General features: G+C 38.8%; 1 protein-coding gene across 4 annotated transcripts in view; it reads left to right on the top strand.

The window, feature by feature from the left end:
• Nucleotides 1-21,755, top strand: part of PHKB (phosphorylase kinase regulatory subunit beta) — a 216,756-nt gene that overhangs the window by 52,351 nt on the left and 142,650 nt on the right. For all 4 annotated transcript variants that reach the window (XM_048816935.2, XM_048816937.2, XM_048816934.2 and 1 more), the window contains 3 exons: nucleotides 4,678-4,777; nucleotides 13,131-13,238; nucleotides 15,675-15,755. In XM_048816935.2, the coding sequence (XP_048672892.1) occupies nucleotides 4,678-4,777; nucleotides 13,131-13,238; nucleotides 15,675-15,755 (289 nt within the window). The remainder of the gene's footprint in view (nucleotides 1-4,677; nucleotides 4,778-13,130; nucleotides 13,239-15,674; nucleotides 15,756-21,755) is intronic.

Genomic DNA, 21,755 nt, shown 5'->3' with positions numbered 1-21,755 from the left:
ACCACCACAGTGGCTATGCAGGGAATGCACAAGTCCTGTCCCTCCCCAGCCCAGCCAGAGCTAGGAGCCTCCTTTGCTGGGGTGCTCCTACGAACAAGGGGACATCAGATTTCACAGGGAAAGGCTTTTTCACAGCCCACCTTGCGTTTTTCACAGCAGTGAAATTGGTAGGGCCCTAGCTATAATCAATGCCTGAATGAACTCCTTTCCAAATTTTACCCAAATCATAGGTCTTCTGTTCCTTATACCCTTCCTTCCCAGCCCTAACTTGTTTGAACAGTAGCCTAGGAAAGTGAACAGCACTTGTAACTGAAGTTAATTTATAGTATGATTTGCAGAATTATGGGAGCCATGTTGCTCCCATAATTATTTATGGGTAATTCCTTGCAATTCATGCTAATGTGGTATTCTTTTAAAACATTACTTCTCCATGGTTAGTATTCCACATTCTTTTTCAAACAGACAGTGCTGAGCAAGATGGTGTGAGTTCAACTGTAATGTATTTATGAGAAGGGAAGAATGACATGAGAATAATGAAAAAATTTAGTCCCTACTAACAGTCAGCATCACACAGTAAGGAGATAATAATTTTCGCCAGCACAATTCAATTATATTTTTAGTTGAAGAGCTAATTATAATTCATTATAATACAGAGAATTTTTGTTCAAGTGCAGATGATCTATTATGTGGATAAAAAATGTGGGTTAGATTTTACCCTTCCTTAATCTATATTACTTATTGGTCAAAATTGTATATCTCTGTGGCTTTACTTGAAAGATGGATTTAAAATCGTTTGACTCGTCAAAACTGCTTTTTTGCCTTTAATAACCGTTCATGTTACAGACATACCTTTGCATATCCTGTTTTTTTGACTACTCCCTAATTACTCATGGTGGCTGCAAATGAAAATAAAAAATATTCTTGACCAGCATAGCATCACCTTAGGATTTTATTTTAATTAGCAGCTGAAATGGCTGCCCTTAAAATTTTTTATGTTTAATTTCACTCTTATGCTTTAAACATATTATGAAAGGCTAGCAATAAAAATATTAAAAGGGAGCCAGGATTTGTAAAGCGTGGTTGTTGCTTTTATTATCCACTTGTATTGAAGGAATTCATTACGTCTTCCTTTTCATTTAATCTTTTAATTCCTCCCCTTTGTGGATGAAGCAGAAATGTTGGGAAGATGGAAGAAACAGAGATATTGGAAAGGAAGGATTGGGAGGGGAGTGCTGAATACCTCATGTTTACAGTAGCTGACAGACAAACAAAGGCTGGTGAGAAAAGGGATGGTACAGATCTTGCTGGAGTGATGTAAAGTCTCTGCTTCCTGATATCTGCAGACATACAGCATGATATATGGGATTTATTTTGTACTTTGTATTAGAGGGGTAGCCGTGTTAGCCTGTATCCACAAAAACAACAATGAATCCGGTGGCACGTTAAAAACGAACAGATTATTTGCACATAAGCTTTCATGGGTGAAAAACCCACTTCTTCAGATGCATGGAGTGAAAATTACAGATACAGGCGTAAATATATATTGGCATATGAAGAGACGGGAGTTACCTTACAAGTGGAGAACCAGTGTTGACATGGCCAATTCAATCAAGGTGGACGTGGTCCACTCCCAATAATTGATGAGGGGGTATCAATACCAAGAGAGGGAAAATTGCTTTTGTAGTGAGCCAGCCACTCCCAGTCCCTATTCAAGCCCAAATCGATGGTGTTAAGTTTGCAAATGAATTGTAGCTCAGCAGTTTCTCTTTGAACGATGACTACTTTTAAATCTGTTGTTGAGTGTCCAGGAAAATTGAAGTGTTCTCCTACTAGCTTTTGTATGTTACGATTCCCGATGTCTGATTTCTGTCCATTTATCCTTTTACGTAGAGACTGTCCAGTTTGGGCAATGTACATGGCAGAGGGGCATTGCTGGCACATGATGGCATATATCACATTAGTAGATGTGCAAGTGAATGAGCCTCTGATGGTGTGGCTGGTGTGTTTGGGTCCTGTGATGGTGTCGCTATTGTAGATACGGGGACAGAGAAGGCAACAGCGTTTGTTACAGGGATTGGTTCTGGATTAGTGTTTATGTGGTGTGATGTGTAGTTGCTGGTGAGTATTTGCTTCAGGGTGGGTGGCTGTCTGTAAGCGAGGATTGGCCTGCCTCCCAAGGCTTGTGAGAGTGGGGGATCGTTTTCTAGGATAGGTTGTAGATCGTTGATGGTGCACTGGAGAGGTTTTAGCTGGGGGCTGTATGTGATGGCCAGTAGTGTTCTGTTGTTTTCCTTGTTGGGCCTGTCCTGTAGTAGGTGATTTCTGGGTACCTGTCTCACTGTGTCAATCTGTTTCCTCACTTCCCCAGGTGGATATTGTAGTTTTAAGAATGCTTGATAGAGATCTTGTAGGTGTTTGTCTCTGCCTGAGGGATTGGAGCAAATGCGGGTGTATCTTAAGGCTTGGTTAGAGACAATGCATCGTGTGATGTGTCCTGGATGGAAGCTGGAGGCATGTAGATAAGTATAGTGGTCAGTAGGTTTCCGGTATAGGGTGGTGGTTATGTGACCGTCGCTTATTTGCACTGTAGTGTCCAGGACGTGGATCTCTTGTGTGGACTGGTCCAGGCTCAGGTTGATGGTGGGGTGGAAATTGTTGAAATCCAGGTGGAATTCTTCAAGGGCCTCCTTCCCGTGGGTCCATATGATGAAGATATCATCCATGTAGCACAAGCAGAGGAGGGGCGCTAGGGGACGAGAGCTGAGGAACCGTTGTTCTAAGTCAGCCATAAAAATGTTGGTATACTGTGGGGCCATGCGGGTACCCATAGCAGTGCCACTGACTTGAAGGTATAGGTTGTCCCCAAATCTGAAATGGTTGTGGGTGAGGACAAAGTCACAAAGCTTAGCCACTAGGTGTGCCAGGGCTACATCAGGGATATTGTTCCTGACAGCTTGTAGTCCATCCTGGTGTGGAATATTGGTGTAAAGAGCTTCTACATCCATGGTGGCCAGGATGGTGTTTTCAGGAAGATGACCACTGCATTGTAGTTTCCTCAGGAAGCCATTGTACTTTGGGGGGAGGCGAGGTGGCAAAAATACTAGTGGTAAATTGTGTTCCCTTAGTGCAATTACACTTCTTTTTGTGAGAACAGAGTTCCTTCCAGTCCTTTAATTGCACAACCAGTTTAGTGTGATTTGGGCATTCTTTGCTCTCAAGAGGTCCAGGGCTGGGTCAAAATAGGTGCTATAAGCCAGAAATGAGTTCCAGTGTCGGGAAGATGGCACAGTTCTTTTATTGATGTTACTGTCCTTGGCTCTCCACAATGTTTCCTTACATTTCTTTAGAACATTTTGGGAAAAATAAGAAACAAAAAAATTCGGAGTAAAACAATAAAATCAAGGAACTTGAGTTAAGGACTTTAATAGCGCTCTTCACTCACCCACTTACTGTGTTATACTTAGATTTTAAATAAATGTCTGTTGCAAACTATACAGTTAAAACAGTGGAAATTTACTCAGTTTGTATTTTTGTGGTCTTATTTTTGAGTGGGCTTGCTTTTCTTTTCCTCACTTGAGTTTTTTAAATGAAGATGTGTATTTCACTTTTGGTATATGCATCTGTCTGTGTTTGTAGTGGTACTATTTAAAAAACTTCCCAATGATACGTTTTCAGTCCATGACATGAGTCTTAAAGACACCACTGTGTTTATTGATTATCACGATGGCAAGCAGAATTAGAGCACATCTGCCTAGTACTCACTTCTCTAACAATACATTGCTATTATTGTGACTCATTCCCCATGGCAATACTCTCACACTTGCATATAGTGCAATAATCTTTAAACTAGCCACAGTTAAATTAGTGATGGTGATAACTAAGGTTAGTAATTAATCATCAAATATGTAAATACTTACAGATTGCACTGTTTTGCATATTTGTATCAGAGCCACATTGTGATTGGTGCTCTATAAAATATAGGAAAATACTATCCTTGACTGAAAAACCTAAAATGTTCGACAGAGAGCAGGGGGAAAGATACAATATATGAGCAAAGTGGTCAAGGTAATGCAGACAAATATTAAATCAATTTTTATTTAAAAAAATAATTTATTTATATAATTTTTTGTAATATATTGAATTTAATTGTTTAAACCATTTGAATTCATAGCATAGCCATGTTAAGAGAGAGGTTTCTTGACATAAATAGCAACTGGTTGGCAAACCATTAAAATGCACTATTATAACTCTTCAAAAAATTTAACTTTGATTATATCAATGATAAGCATTTTTGCAAAATTAAAAAGAAAAGTTGCAGGACTTAAGTGTCCCAAAGAGTTCAAGAAGAATATATTTTGCTCTTGTAAAACAGCTGGAAAATTTTTCCTTTTCATTTTATTTTGTTTTGAAAGAGGAAAAAAAAATCCTACACTGAAAAATTTGCAGGCAAATTTGTAGCCCACAATTCTTGTTGCTAAGGCACACCGTAAACTGAAAAACGTGGATTGTATCATGGAAAAATGGACAGAACTCTAAATGTATTAACATTAATGGGAGTCGCTATAATATAAGTGTTTAACTATGTGGTTAAGTACTTAATTATCAAAAGCACTACTACCTTTAACTTTTTTCCTAATGCATTTGCAGTTTGTTTCATGGGTTATCTCTCTCACTCAGGCGCATTGATGATGACAAGGGAAGGACACATGAGCTGGAACATACTGCCATAAAATGTATGCGAGGAATTCTCTACTGCTGTATGCGCCAGGCTGATAAGGTAAAAACACTGCAGTGTGGACACAAGCACTCACTTAATTCTAAAGGACTAATTTAACTATAAGCTGTAACATTTTCCAAATATAGATAAAATTAAAAAGGCAACATAATACTACAGTGTAGTCCAGCTAAGAAAGGACTGCTCTGATTTTCTGGGCCTAGCCATGTGAAAATGTGAAAGGTAAGAAGAACTTCACCCTGTGTATAAATGATGGAATATATTTCAAAATTATCTTTTTAAAATTACTATTCAAATTGGAGCCTATGACTGGCAGCCATCTAACTAAAATGTTAATAGTTTGTGATATAGTTAGTATAGTGGTCCTATGAAAAACATTCTAAGCAAGCTTCTGGCAGGACTCGTTATTAATGTATCAGTCATAACAATGAATGATGTTTTCAGCATTTATGGCCTGATGTTCAGAACGGCTGAACACCAGCGACTACCACTGAAATCATTGGGAACTGAGAGTGCTCAGAAGGTTTCAAAATCAGGCCACTGGCTTAGTGATTTTCTATGGAAGGATGTGGGATTATCGGGAGCTCCTTCCTTTCCTGACTTCAGAAACGTGGAGAAAAGGAGCTTTCAACAACAGGTGGTACTTCCTTGCCACTGAATTTTGGATGTTAAGAGCAAGGTACCTCTGCTGTTGAAGTGATGCTGGAACTTTCTTAGTCAATTGGTCAGGCAGATCATGGAGTATACTGATCATCACTTCTCTATCTCTTTGTGGCTTAGTTTTACATTGTAATAAATAGGTACTAGAGGAGCACCATGAACATACTCATCCCATGATCTCCCTGTTAGCAGACCCTGAATATTCTGGGATTATAACTGGGTTTTTTCCCCCATCCATAGTTAAGGTTCCTAGGGAATATCTTGAAATTTCAGAATGCTGTGTAATTACATTTTCTCACATAATACGCTGTTAGTGGTGGGGCTTTGGCTCTGTGTGTGGCTGTGTATGATGTAGGGGGTAAGGTAGCCAAAGAGAGTGGATGAGTTAAAGGGACTCTGTCAACTTGAAAATAACGTTTGTCTGAAAACTTGTACTTACTTATTCCAAGTAACCTGTAATATGAGTATAACAGAAAAAGAATAAAGAAAATCCTTTCTTTTCCATTTTGTTTACTTTGGGCATTTGACTGTGCTTAATACATAGTCAATTTCACTGTTTTGTTTGATGGCCTGTTGTGCTTAGTGTCTTGTACTCTCCCATATAATGACATCACTCTCATGTACTGCTTTGTGGGACCTTACATACACTCTGTTCTCTGAGATCTGTGGGAAGGTATTCATTAGTAATACAACAGTAGAGTTGTTGCTTTTTCTGTGTTCCGGGTCAAAGGGATGACCTCTTTTCCTCGCCCCTGCATGGAGTAGGAAGCAGCAGGAACAGAGGTGCAGCTTAGTGAGCCCTTTTTTTCAAACTCTAGACTCTGTACAATGCTGAGGGAACAATAGGAGCCTGAAGATGATGAGACACTTCCACTCCCTGGAACCCTACCGAGACCCCAGGTGGCAACTGAAACCTGGGGGCAGGGAGACCCATTTTTTTCCCTTTTCAGTTTTCTGTATAGGGCTGCAGGATGGGAGCCCTTCATTTCCCAATATGGGGCCATTGAGCAGTGAAAGGCACAACATACTTCTCTACAAGTCCCAGAAAAGAGTAAAGCAGTTGGGAGGCTTCCATGCAGTTGTTGCTTTTTTTTTTTGAAGGTGAAGTAATAAACAGGAGTGTGACCAAGTGGGAATCATGAACATGTTTGATCAGTATCGGCTTGGATCTGTCCACTGTCTCTTACTTGAACAGACCCTTATAAAGCATTTTTTAAAATTTAACTTTTGCGAATTAAATGTAAGGCATGCTATTTAAAAGATGTTCTGTCTGAAATTTATGAGTTTATTTTTAAATTGTTCAATGTCAAATTCTTATTAACATTGTCAGGTTAAAATAAAGTACCCATCCTTTCTGCGTGGGTTGATTTGACAAGGTGATGGGAAACTGTTGTAAGAGAGAGAATTCATGTAGGATTACTTATGAGCAGGTATCCCCAAGAGAGTGAGATTTGAACTTTATGAATGGAGACTTTTTTTTAAAAAAACAGGAATTTATGTATCCCTTTTATTTCATGTAACTTCTATTTCGCGTTCATTTCTAAAGAGCTGTGTTTGGCCACATGTGAGACGATGTGGGGATAAAGATGGCAGAGAGATGGATTTTTCTGTAGTTGCTTCTAAAGTTAAAATCTGCTGCTTTAAGTTTTTTATGTTTTTAAATGCTGCATATTTCTCTCCTTAACACACAGGAGTTTGTTATGAAGAAAGAATCAGAGGGGGATGTGAATAATAAACAGTAAATAAGCATTGATTTAATGTTATTTATACACCGGCTGTTATTTGTTACCTTGGTTACTAGGTGTGGTGCTCTATTTAAGCAATGGAGTAGCAGAAGCAATGTGAGATGCCATTAGACACATAATTCCAATTGGAATTAACTACAAACATATACTGTACTTTTACAGTTGAGAAATTTATACTAGGAAAAACATGAGTATGTATGCCAAAAATGACCACACTTGAAATCAGTATATAATATTGTTTGTGGCTTGCTAACTACATTGATTGTCTTCCTCTTCTGTGATTGGAAAGGTGAACTATAACCTGAAGTATCTCTGTAATATACTGATATACTCACCGTAGTCTACACACATACAAATACATATTAAGTAAATTGTTTTATGCAGTTGTTCAGCATATGAATTCCATTCCTCATTCATAGGCTGTGTTGCATCTGGAATATGTACTGTGATAAATTTGGCTTGTTGATAGAACAAGAAGTGTAAGAATGGTGTTGCGATGCTGTAGAAGGTAGACCTTCTAGAGGCAATAATTGTGGTTATGGCACCAACTGTTCATTGTACTGTATTGCTGTACTGCTTGAAGAATTATGGAATGTGATCTTCTATTGGACATTCTGCTTTGGACATGGGAATGCTCCTCACTTGCCCTTCCCTGTGAGTTTGTTTTTATTTTTATTTTCCCGGGATGCTGTGTCTTCCTCGCAGTTACCTGACAATCCAAAATAGGTTAGTAGTTTTGTGAAATAATGGAGTGTGTATGTTACAACAAAAGAGGAAGCAAAAGGAAGTTATGCGGCACCACCATGCTTCTTTCTTACTTGTCTGCTGTCCTCCTGCTGCACTTTACAAATCTTTCTCTCTGGCTGGTATTTTCCAAAGCACTTAACCGGCTTAGGTGCCCAATTCTCATTGAATTTTAATGGGAGTTTGGTGCCTAAATCCTTTAAACTGAGATTTTTCAAAGCAGTCATGTAAATTTCTTCCTCCTCCTCGTCCTGTCATTCTCATTTTCCCTTCACAGCTTCAATCTAGACTTTTGTTTTCAAGCCCTTTTGTCTCCTCTACTCTTTGCTTACTTCTGTTTTAATTCTGTTCCTTCTCTTGATTCTGAATGTAGATCAGATCAAGAGCTGTACCCACGTTCTAATAAAAATACACAAAGCTCCACTGAAGCCAAATGACAATAGCCAAGCTTCTGGCCCATAGTTTATACCCATGCACCATGTAATGTTTTTTAAAATCTTTTCTATGTTAGTTTGAGAACACTAATGAAAAAAATCTTTCAGTTTTTTGCAATCTCTTTAGGCCCTTCTTTCTTTCACTTTCCATTCTATCTTTTGGTTCCTTTCTTTCTTTTCCAGTCTTATAGCTTTTTACAAACACACATCCCATTCACTCCATGCCATCCTAACCACATCATAACTACTCGAAAATATTTTGCTTCTTTCCTTCAGAAAAGAAACTAGCTAAGTGGTATTGGGAGTGAAGGATAATGTACTTTCTGTTTTGGTTTCAAAGATGTACGTAAGAAGCATTGATGCTTGTGATGCTCCATTATTGGAGATTTTTAAGAGCAGGTTAGACAAACACCTGTCAGGAATGGTCTAGATCAGTAGTCTCCAACCTTTTTACACCCAAGATCAGTTTTTGAATTAAGGGCAACCCAGGATCTACCCCATCCCTTCCCCAAAGTCCCACCCGTTTTATATACACACACACACACACACTCTCACACCCGTCGCTCGCTCTCCCCACCCTCACTCACTTTCAGCAGGCTGGGGCAGGGTTTTGGGAGGGCGTGCAGGCTCTGGGCTGGGGCCAAGGGGTTCGCAGTGTGGGAGGTTGCTCTGGGCTTTGCCTGGGGCAGGGGGTTGTGGTGCAGAAGGGGGCGAGGGGTGCAAGCTCTGGGAGGATGTTTGGGTGCAGGAGGGGACTCCGGTCTGGGGCAGAGTGTTGGGGTGCAGGAGTGGGTGCAGGTTGCTGGCTCTGTGGGGGGCTCAGGGCTGGAGCAGGGGGTTGGGCTGCAGGAGGATGTATTGGGGCAGGGCTTGGAATGCAGGAGGGGGTTCAGGGTGCAGGAGGGGGTATGGAGTGCTGGCTCCAGGAGGGTGCTCAGGGCTGGGCGTTGGGGTGTGGTCTCCCACCAGGCGGCACTTATCTCGGGCATCTCCCGGTCAGTGGCGCAGCAAGGCTAAGGCAGGCTCCCTGTGTGCCCTGGCCCCACGTTGCTCCAGAAAGGGGCCAATGTGCCCCTGCAGCCCTTTGGGGAAGTTGGGGGGCACGTGGCTCTGTGTGCTGCCTCTCTCTGCTGGCGCCACCCCCAAAGCGCCCATTGGCCACAGTTCCCCATTCCTGGCCAATGGGAGCTGTGAGGGAGGTGCTTCCAGGCAGGAGCAGTGCAAGGAGAAACACGCCCCCACCCCCCGGGGGCATGCTGACCGCTTCCGGGGTCTGCCGCGGCCGGAGATTGCGATTGACTGGGAGAGTCCCCAGGATCGACCAGTCGATTGTGGTCAACAGGTTGGTGACCACTGGTCTAGATAATACCTAGTTCTGCCATGAGTGCAGGGGACTGGACTAGATGACCTCTTGAGGTCCCTTCCTGTGATTCTATGTTTTGGGGATCACCCAGACCAGTAAAGGGTTCTGTCACCGCCTATCTTGTAACTTTGGGTGCCTTAATGTTATGCTCTGTGGCTCAGAATCCTGACACTAGAAGCCGGCACATAAGCTTAAAGGTCTCATCCTGCCTTCTACCATCCTAGTTACTCCTTGCAGTGTGATCCCAACAGGTCTTCCAGTCCTGAGTCTCTGCAAATCCATCTACATTGAGTTTTAAACTGCCAGACACTCAGAATTTCCCCCACCAGTTCATCACCTCAAAGGTGTGAAAACAGCCCCCAGTTATCAGTTCACTTTGGGGGACATACTCCACACAGTTGGCACACCAGAGCCCTAGTTGGGATAAAAATTAGCAAGAAATGTATTTGATATAAAAATCACAAATTCAAAGATGAAATATTAAGGAGAAACAAACATATACAGGTTACACAGAAAATAAACATAGAGATGCAACCTCGGGCTTCACATTTCTATATTAGATTAATTCCCTTTTCTATATATGAGTTACCTATTGCCTCTGAACCGTTTCCCAGTGTACCCTGTGTCATAAAGAGGGATCCAGTTTTTCATGGGGTAGCTTCTGATTTGGAGGTTGCTCCTCAGTTTCTGGATAGACTGCTTTTGAAAGGCTTTTTCCTTTCCTGGCATGGTGACTCATGGTTTTTCAGAGTCGGGGGAATTCCCTGTTGCCTCAGTGTCTTTCCATTAACTCTAATGGTTCATCATAGTCTTTTCCTGATTTGGACATTGGATGGGTACTTGAAGCTGGGTTTGTGTAAACAACTGCCTTCAGAGGTGCCCTCCCTGTGTGATTGCTTCCTTACCCTGTTGTGAGGTGATGCTATAGTTGCATCAGCTACATTTACAGTTTTCTACATTTTTACGTTGATAATCATAATCTGTATGTGTGTGTATATGTATGTGTGTGTGTGTGTGTGTGTGTATGTATGTATATATATATATATATATCTCAATCATAATGACTGTCAAATTCAGCACATTAAAAGCTTCCATAAAATAACTTATTTGACATATTTTTATACACAACAGCAATGTATAAAATCAGTTGATTCATTTGCTTATTCTTTGGGATTCAGACTCCCTGTTCTCACCTTTGCGTGTCTGAGCCCTGATTATCACAGTGCTGTTGCAGAAAAAGGAGCTATGAAATAAAATTTGATTCTGTGAGTACATTTCAAACCCATGAATTCAGAATGAGTGTGATATGCTCCAGTATATTTTTGCATAGCTTGCTACAACTTTGTTTGCAATAAAATGAGCTCTTTAGCCCTGCAGTTTGTTTAGCCAATAGCTGCTATGATGTACTTTTAAAAAAATGCCTGGGCTACACTACAGGGACGGGGTTCGAACTAAGATACGCAACTTCCGCTACACTGTTCGCATAGCTGAAGTTGAAGTATCTTAGTTCGAGTTACCTGGCCATCCTCACGGCAGCGAGTCGACCGTGGCAGCTCCCCCGTTAACTCTGCTTACTCCTCCTGCCGAGGTGGAATACAGGTGTCAATTTGGGGATCGATCACTACCCGGCGAGCCGGTGGGTAGTGAGGACGTACCCTAAGTAAGGATAAACCAGATGCTTAGTATTCTGTACGTAATTTAGACTAGAGAAGTGATTACACAGATCTTTGTTTTTGTCGTTCCAAATCAGGATAAGAAATGCTGGATGTTTTCTCTTATTCTATACTATTTCCATGGTGTTGCATTTTGTTCCCAGACACCATGCCCCACTAATCTCTTAAATTTATAGAGTTTGTTTTTTGCTTAAATTTTAAATTAGTCTTTTTAACAGCTTCAGATCTCAAAGCACAGTTATGCAATTTCTTTTGAGTATCTTTAATCATTTGGTACTTGCTATTCCTTTGCATAGCGATTATATTTAAATTCTCATGTTGTGTTCCTGTATGTACTGAAGAAAAATGAAAATGACAAAGCACCAAAATGTCAGTTGAAGCTGTTATTTAGTGAAGTCGGTAAGATCTGCATACTTTTGATCAGTGTTGAATGAAAAAGATACATTTTGATATCATCCAGGCACCTTAGACTGAAGCAACCAGAAAAGTATGTGTAAGACCTTAGGTGTAAAAAAAAGAAGTAAGTTTCCTGCTGCTGTGCAAGTAAAGAACTCTATAAAAATTTGTGTGTGCTTGTGTGTTTTTCACTGACTTCCTTTTGCAAAAGAGTTTTTTTAAATTATCTATCTATTTTAAGCATCTTCTTCTGGTAGTGATGCACCGGTGTACCTTGGCTAGTAAAGATTGATTCTTTGAGGTGACACAATTACTCTTTATCATCCCTTATGTTAAAAATGCAGGAGGTAATGATCCCAGCTAAAAAAAGCACATCATCAAGTAAATCTTTGTCAGTGGTTCCCAAACTTGTTCCGCCGCTTGTGCAGGGAAAGCCCCTGGCAGGCTGGGCCTGTTTGTTTGCTTGCCGCATCCGCAGGTTCAGCCGATCGCGGCTCCCAGAGGCCGCGGTTCGCTGCTCCAGGCCAATGGGAGCTGCTGGAAGCAGCGGCCAGTACGTCCCTCGGCCTGTGCTGCTTCCAGCAGCTCCCATTGGCCTGGAGCAGCGAACCGTGGCCACTGGGAGCCGCGATCAGCCGAACCTGCGGACGCGGCAGGCAAACAAACCGGCCAGACAGGGGCTTTCCCTGCACCAGCAGCGGAACAAGTTTGGGAACCACTGCTTTATGGAATTACTTTTTTAAAGAAAGAAATTAAGAAAATCCTAGGCATATTTCAAGGAAGGGCAAGCTTGTGTGTTTAAAAAAAAAAAAAATAGTGTGAAGACCCCAAAAATGAAAGTTAATATGGATGCAATTAAATCATACAGTGAAAGCATGGAATAAGATCCTTCACCCAGAGGGGCAAATGTGCATAAAGAAAACTTTTTTTCAGTCTACAGAATAACCGAACAAATGGAATGTAGCAGAAACCACTGTCTGAAATGTTGTCCTCATAGTCGATATCGTGTGACTGCTTAGCAAGTAGCACCAGAAAGGAGATGGAAATGACTAAATCTCTATGTAGCAATCTACTTGTGTTCACAGTAGAGAAACTCCTTGATTATGAAACCAGTGTATGGAATGAAATTACATGTAGAAAGAAGCCACATTCAAACTGAACAATTCTATCATTTAAAAAAAAATAATATAAACTGGAGTCGATTACTGCTTTGTTATTCGGTGCTAATTCACATAAATCTTTATTCAGTGTTAATTCAGCAATAGATTGACACTTGCATGACACCTTAAAATACCTATCACAGATGGTGAACTTGTTTTTTTGGGGAGAGGGAGTGTATTTATAATCAATTTATTTCATTTTTTGAAAATTTGCCTCTAGGTTCAGCAGTTTAAGCAAGACCCCAGGCCATCCAAATGCCTTCATTCTGTTTTCAGTGCACATAGTGGAGATGAAGTCTTCTCCCATGAGGCATATGGCCATCTTCAGGTAAAAATAGCAAACAGTTCTCTTAAATGTGATTGCAGAATTGGGTGCCTTTATGTAATATTACTATTGAATCTAATGCTTTTTCATGATGGATGTTTCTTTATAGTTTGATAAAATTTACAGAATTTATAAATTGAGATGTCTGCTGTAACTTGTATTGTAAGGATCAAACTGTTTTGAAATCTGACTTCAAGCTGTATATCTTGTGCAGAAGATATCAATGCAACTGTAAAAAAAAAATTGTTTTGAGAAAGAAAGTGATTTTCAATAAATAACCCCAGCATAAAAAATAGTTTCTGCCCATACTGTATTATCAATAAATTGAGGGATTGCAATAATCTTATATTGGATACTGTATTTTTGTTAATGTTCCCAGCCACATTTTCCAGAAAGCTGAGAAGTTTTAATTAACAATTGTTTTATTTGTTTTTAATTTGTTATTCTCCATTGTCTGTGATGCTCTCTTCTAAGATTGGAAAATATAAATTCTACTTTTTTTTGTCCTTTTCCATTTGCCAGATATTGATTTGCCCTCCACTGTATAACCGTGATGTTTCTTATGTAACTGACACCAAATTCATTTCATTTGTGTTCGTTAGCATCCTTATTTATAAGAGAACACGCTGGCACAGCTCTAAGAACAGTGATGCTGCTTCTGAAACAGCAGAGCTAGAACCAAAGCACAAAATATTGTGTAGTTAATCAAGTGTGGTTGTTATACTGGGAATTATTTAATTTCTTGGTGCCAATATGGCCAAGTTATTCCCTTTATAAAATATACCCATTTCAGAGTCAGAAAGCTCTGTTAAAGACAGTTTCCTGCACATCATTTCATGGATGGAGTGTTATGACCCAATCTGCTGCTGAATGAAACCTGCTCAACATGCACAGCATGGGGAAATTGCAGTGGCCTGATATTCTAAGCATCTCTTCCTCACAGCAATGCTACTCCTTCTGGACTTGAGCTGATGCAGCTTCTCTAGCTGGTGGCTGTCATGAAAGCCACATACACAACAAAATGGGGATGTGGGATATAATCCTGACTAAGATCAGTGTAATATTTTGTGATAAAATCCCTGTCAATTTGCAAGGGAACAATGCCATGGAAAAGAGCAGCCCTCCCTCGTACCTCCAGCAAGTCTCTTCCACAGTGTGGCACGTCAGCATCATGTAGTGGAAGTACAGGGGCTTCTGTAAGATTGAGGGGTGAAAAGATGGGAAGGGGCATGTTGCAAAATCACTACGGCCTCTTTGTCCTCATCCTCTTTCCCAGTCCATTGTGACTGTGTTCGGTTCCCTTTAAATTATGTTACAACATGGGAGCAATAGATTGTGATGGAACCTTAAAATGTAAAACATAAAATAAAATTGATAAAATATTCAAGCTACAAAGAATGTAGTTAATATGATCTGATATAAATCTTTATAACTTTTGGAAATATTTGGGAAGTGTAAGAGAGAGAGATCTACCAGTCTTTTTCTGAAATAGTTACGCTCTAGTTCTGCTATCCAGTTCTGTCACCCTAGTCAGTGGCCTGAAAACAATAGAATCTTAAAAGGTTTAGAATTTGGAGGATATTCTTCAGCATGTGTTAAAAAAAATAATTCAAGGAAGGTCATGGTTTGGGTCCAGACTCTTTCTGTAAATCCCACACACTGAAGTTAAGGCTTGTATTAATTTCTTAAAGCAAGTTACTGATGTCACTAATTTAGTCTCTGAATCATCAAAATTATATGAATCCTATATTATACAAGAGTGGTATATCATGATATTGTTTTTGCTTCATTGATGTTTCTTCTGATATCCTGATGTAATGGTACTCGTGTGAATGCTAAGGCAGTTGATAACAATCACTAATAGACTATTAGGTTAACAGAACAAAACAACTAATTTTTTCATAAATGTAATTTAATCATATGCTGAACAGTTGATTAAAATTAATACTTCTCTCCAGGTGGTTGCATTAATGCTTTGTTTGTTAGGACTTAAATGGTCTGTTTTCCAGATAGGCAGACTACTGTTTAAGTTTGCATCTTCTAGTGCTCCACTTTCCAATAACTTTGTTGTTTACATAAATTTGCAATGGCTTGTCACAGGTGACTGTGAAATAATTGCCTTTGGGTCAAAACAGTATTCCCAAGCAAAAATGTTTTAATATCATAGTTTTCAAGGAAAGCTTTAAAAACAAATGTTGTAGAAGCAGTTGTTTACAACAGTGCTTGCTGCAGTTCTCTTGATCAAGTGTTCCACATCAGTACACTTACATTACATGTGTAATACTACAATGGATGAAATTTCTTAAGAACCTAGCCACATCATAGTAGAAAAGCCCCCTTTTCTCTGTCTAACATCACATTTTTGTTTTGAAATTCAACTGGTCTACTTTGACCCCATAAAAGTAAAGTATACTTTTTTTATCCTTTTCTTCACCTCAGATAAATGCTGTGTCACTGTTCCTGCTCTACCTGGTTGAGATGATATCTTCAGGACTGCAGATTATCTACAATACAGATGAGGTATTAACTGAATTCTGACATTAATTAGTTATGCATGTTGAAGTTTTCTGTTGGCTTTTACTTAGTTTATTAACCATAAAATTGAGTGAGTTTCTTCCTACAGTTAGGTAATTTGTCATCTAGAGATGCATCAAAAAGCCACTTATTTTTTAATGATTGCCGTATTAAAGATAAGCTGAATATATAACCAATAGGTGGTAAAATGGCACAGCTACACAAGTGCATTTTAATATGATCTGATATAAATTTTAAAACTTTTAGAACTGAATGGGAACCATAAGAATGAGTGATCTACCAGTTTCTTCTGGGATAGTTATTTTATCCTCTTCTGTCTCCCTTTTCAGTGGCTTGAAAACAAGTTAATACCTGGATGTTCTCTTTTTTGCATCACTTTTTGCCCCATTCCCTAACAGATCTTCAAGTTACATGCATTAAAAAAAAATCAAATTTTTGTATAGCACAAGTGAAACATCAGTTATTACAGTGAAATTTTTTCCTACTTTGGAAATGGGTCAAATAAGAATGTTAGAAACAGCAGCTCCAATGCACGAAAAATAAAAAAAAATAAAAAATTCAAAAACCAGGAAATGTAGAGAAGTTTTGTAATATGTTTAAAGAAAAAAGGATATCATAGTAGGGCAACATCCCTTCCACGTGGCCTTCCTTGCCTGTAAATTGGGAGATTTTGCACAGTATGACATGGCTGAGTGGAGCCTGTAAACAAGAGGTAAAAGTGTTCAATAAGCTTTGATAAGAACATGACAGGGATAAGATTGTCAATTTTGGTTGGACGTATTCCTGGAGGTTTCATCACATGCCTTAATCTGTAATTAAAGATTAATCTTTAATTCCTGGGGACTCCAGGACAATCCTGGAGGCTTTGCAACCCTAGCCAGGGATGACCTCACAAACTGTATAACAGAGGTTTAGTGGGAAACAGTGGGAATCACTCACTCGGATACATGAAGATGGAACTTATTTCAAGTTAATGATAATATACATGTGGGTGAATTATATTCAGTATTTTTAGTAGAAGTTTTAAACCATTTTATTTAAATAAAAGTAATATAGTTACATCAGACAAGTATGTTAGTTTTTGAGCTTGAAAGGGACACAAATAGATCACAAGCTGTTATAGTTTTAGTCTGAGCACAAAGTGCTCTTCCCCAGAGCTTAAGTTTTATTTCATGACTCTCACTTATTTCACACTGTTCTCAAATTAAGTCTTTAATCAGTCACTTCTCTTGAGTTACAGCACATTCTTTCCAGAATTGCTGATATAAATCAGCTTGGAGGTGTTTCTGGCTTCCTTCAAATGGATGTGTTAGTATGTGCTTCGTACAATTATATAATGTCTTTAATCAAACACAGAAGACCCAACTTAGAACTTTAGGAGTATAGTGAGTTGTACTCGTATTAACATGAACCAGAATTGGCTGCTAATAGGTGTCCAGTTGTAAACATCACCCTAAACCAAACTTTAAGCAGTACACCATATTCATGTATATAAAATTTCAGGCAGTTAATTGTTGTTTGGCCTGTTGGCCATGGTGCTGTGTTTAGTTAGAAAATATTTGCCACACTTATGCAGTCAAAATGTGTAATTTAAAATCTAAATATTTTATTTTTAAACTTCCTCTGGTGTATTAGAAAGTTGACACCAGATAACCTTGGTATTTTGGGCGGAATAGGACGGGAGAGAATGTACACGATCATCTAGGAATCCTACCTCTTCTTTGTGCTCACCGCTACTTAACCACATCCCAGTGAAATGGTTATAAGTAGTATTTGTTGAACAGTTTGTGTGTTTACACGGGAAGACAAAATCTTGTCTAAAACTGTGTATTTATTTAGCCTGACATATTACATTGCTTTCCTTGTGTTATCACCTAATAAAGGTTTGCCTTTATTTATGCAATCTCAAGGACAAGTGATAGTGTAGAAGAGATTGGTTCCCTGTACATGAGACATTCCCATTCTTAAGGTTGGAATGTGGAGTCCACTGTTGTCTGAGTCCATTAATCAGCATTTACTTAGTGAATATCAACTGAGCACTATTAGTCTGTTTTGTGAGAAAATACAGTTGAAAGGCCTTTTTCTTTCCTCATCATTGTCATAAAGTGGGGAGTAAGGAAAAAAAAGGAAGAACTTTATTTTTCTTATTTATTTTGTAGTGCCCAAAACAGGGCTTTTTTCTCCTTTATTTTCTGATTATAAATGCGTGTTTTTCAGCTGTTTTATATTAAATTTCTTCAATGTTACAAAAACAAAAAGTGCATTTTTCTAAGTATTTTCCTATTTTTCAAGAATGTTCGCTTCTCCTCACTGGTTACCACCTGTTAATTGTGTACTTTTTAACTTTTCTTTGCTTATGGCTGATGTATGGGCTGCTAAAATCTGCCACTGTCATCTCATATTCCAGGAATGAGCAGGTCAGATCTCTGAAAGGGAAGGTGTCCATGTTAAGTGTGGGCATTGTTTTTTTAGTTTTTACACAGCACTTACATTCTGGGTAGTTTTTCCTCTCTGCAACCCAAATTAGAAAGGTCTGGGACAACATTTGTATATGATGCCTCCATAGAGCAAGTATTTGACAGTATTTGTTTGTTGCATTTTTAGGTTTACTTTTATATCTTCTGGTATCATTTTATAATTGGTTAACACTTTTGCGAATTTCTAATTTGCTTCATGATTTAACGTAAGTGTACCATGGAAATCAGGTTTCCTTGGCACAAGAATTAGGTTCTTTGTGCTGCAGACTACATTAAATGCTAAAATCATATATGCAATTGCGTTGCTTGATTACTAAAGTTTTACTAATTATGTTAATATCTTGTTTTTGACCCATATGTCAAAAAGCTAATTTACACCAGTCAGGGATGTGGCCTATACATTTTTTCCATTGCAATTCAGTTTAGCAGAATGGAGGGTCTCCACTGAGACAGAACATTCTGTCTAACTCCCTGCCTTTTCCTTTTTCCTCTTTCTCTGTGAATCTGTGATTGTCAGGCTTTGCCAGCTGAACTGTCTCCTCACCAAGGACTACAAGCCATTTTGGTGTTCATGGTCTCATTAGACTACTAACTTTCAGCTCACTGGAATCAGCTTAAGCACACTCTGTTCTGCAGGTGGCCTTGCCATGCCTGACTGATAGTTGATATGTCTGTTTCAGCAAGATATTGCTTGACACTGGAAGGAAAATACAGCAGCAGTAAACAGGCTTTGCTAAATGGTGCCATCCTGGACTTGCTATGCGTCCACTGTGCTACTGATCTTTCTTCTACAATGGCTAATTCTTCAAGCTTTCCCACAGCACTGGTGGCAACCCCACACATCTTTTTCATGTCAAGATTCCATACTCTTCATTCTTCAGTTTCACTCAAAGACCTACGTTTCAACTCTTTGAGGCTTCCAGCAGTATTCAGTGTCCTGTGAATATGTTGTAGGAACAGAGCCTGACGTTTTAGCCATGAATCTCTAGATTCATGAGACCCACCCACAGCCAGACTAAGATTGGCTTATCTGGCTGGGGTCTATATGATATTATAAACACAGTTATCCCCCTCTGCAGTTGCCATGGGATGAAGAATGGTTCCTTGTCACTATTGAAGTAGCCTTCCTGCTTGTGGATCTCTACACACAGGATGATGAAGTTGGGTGCTTTGTCAGTCAAAGTGCTGCATTTTTCCATGATAAAGTACTTATCAGGACACTGCTACAATTCAGTCTCAATATATGCTTATCTCACCACCTGAATCAGATTAGTTTACATCTTTTTGCTATTTTACAATGGTTTGGCACTATTATTTGGATTTCAGAAGGGCATTTGGATGGCAATTACAGAATGCTATCAATATCTGAGAGAGACTTTTCTGTATCCATCTTCTTCATTGGATCTAGGGCAGTGTCATGGATAGAAACAATCTGCAGTCATGAAATTACCTTTGATTCCATTACCAAGTTCTATATGACTGATATGCATATATTAGCAAATAATGCATGGTTGAAGACCTCTAGGCTGCCATTCGTAACTTAAAGAACAAGCTGTGCTTGTGGCACCTTAGAGACTAACAAATTCATGTGGGCTTTAGCCCACGAAAGCTTATGCTCAAATAAATTTGTTAGTCTCTAAAGTGCCACAAGTACTCCTCGTTCTTTCTGCTGACACAGACTAACACAGCTACCACTCTGAAATTTGTAACTTACTTTTCCTTTCTTCTTTTTCTTCTTTTTCTTTTTCTCTTTTTTCCTTTGTCTTCTACTGTTACTCCTAGCTAATTCTCAATAGCTTGCGTTGGTGAATTGGGTAATGTATTAAAGTGCGACTTTTTTCTAACCTATAAATGAACTTTCAAATAGAATACATAATCCTGCAGAGTGGAGTAATGTGAATGGTCAATAATAACATTTCAGTTCATATCCTAAGAGCCTGGGATCATTTTCTTGATTGTACTTTTATCGCCAACCTTCCTGGTGGTAGTGTAAAAGAGCTGTCTCTGACATTACTACATGACCTGACAGAAATTATTGGCGGATATTTTTATGCTATGAGAAGATGAATTTAGTGGTAAGGTACAAAATTGTCCCATTACAAGCAGGTATATAAAATGCAGCTTTAAATTCCTTTCCCTAATTAACTTAAATGCAGCTTAACAGTTTCCACTATTAGATAATGTATTTTGTAGGATACTGCATTTTTAAAGGGGGGGAAACCTTAATTCCTTATTCACTTGTGAAATGTTTCCCTGTTTTTTCTTCTTATATTTATGCCTCAACCAAAATTTCTTTTTTGTTTAAATATTACTCTGCTATTAAATATCTAATAGTTTTCTTTCACCTAAAGCCAAGAGAACCTTTATCACAATACAGGACACATTTTTCTGAAAGTCAAGCCTCCATTGGGCCCATTTTTGTGGGTTTCATTTCTTTCTCATTTAGAAAGTTAATTTGTGTAGCATGTGTATTGTACATTGAGTGCAGTGAAGTAATTCATCACTGCTGTTTTTCCCCCTCAGAGATGAATGCGTTAGCTCTGTTAGCAGATGGAAGGGCTGAAAAGTTTAACAATTTTAGATACAGGTTTAATGGGTTTTGTTTCCTTGTGATTAATAGTAAGGTTAGTCAAACTCACATAAAACAGAGGTTGTGATCATTTTCTATTTGTTGCATTTTTATCACAAAACATGTAGTAGAACACAGTAACTTCCAAAATATTTAAAGTTCCAAGTAAGCGTGGAAAGCAAGCCAGCAAAAAAAATCTAAAAAACCTAATGGTGCATGTTGCAAACTAATTATTTGGTTAAACAACTTAAAAATGAGGCCAAAGCATTTAATAAAATGCTCAAGTGGTTCTGAATTAAATAGCTAAATAAATTAAATTTTCCTCTCCATATTCCTCTTGATCATTTTCTTTCATGTTAAAAAAGCACCAAGAAGATTTCTGGGATTCCTTTTAACCTTGTCCTGAAAGTAGGATTGCAGGGTCTATGTTTCCTTCTTGGATGAGGTTTGATAGGGTTTAAAGTTGTTTAAATTTTAGTATTCTCTCTGCTTGTTCTTGCCGAGGACTGCATGCTACAAGTTTTGCTGTCATCTTTCATTTCTCGGAGAATGGTACTGAAACAGGGCTGCTATGGTTAAAGGTGCTGACAAATGCCCGATGTTCACCAAGCTGTCATCTTAGGAGATGTTTGTTGTACGCAAGTCTCTTTGCAAGGTGAAAATAATTGTTCACAAGACTTATTGTCAATAGTAGCTAAAAATGACACTGAGTTTGAGCAATGCCAATTGCAAAAATAATTATATTAGTCCTTCTATCTTGGAATCCTTAGCAAAGAAATCAGCATGTAATTGTTTGGTAGCTAGTTTTCATGCAAATGAATGAAATTGATCACAGTAGCTGCATAAAAAGCTGAAATAACAGCGGTGTTATTTTTCACTCATCCATGCTACATGCATATCCTTTACAATTGCTTGTTCTATACATGATTGATTTTTGAA

Source organism: Caretta caretta, chromosome 12, assembly GCF_965140235.1.
Source record: "Caretta caretta isolate rCarCar2 chromosome 12, rCarCar1.hap1, whole genome shotgun sequence".
NCBI lineage: Eukaryota > Metazoa > Chordata > Testudines > Cheloniidae > Caretta > Caretta caretta.
This window is presented reverse-complemented; position numbering and strand designations above follow the sequence as displayed.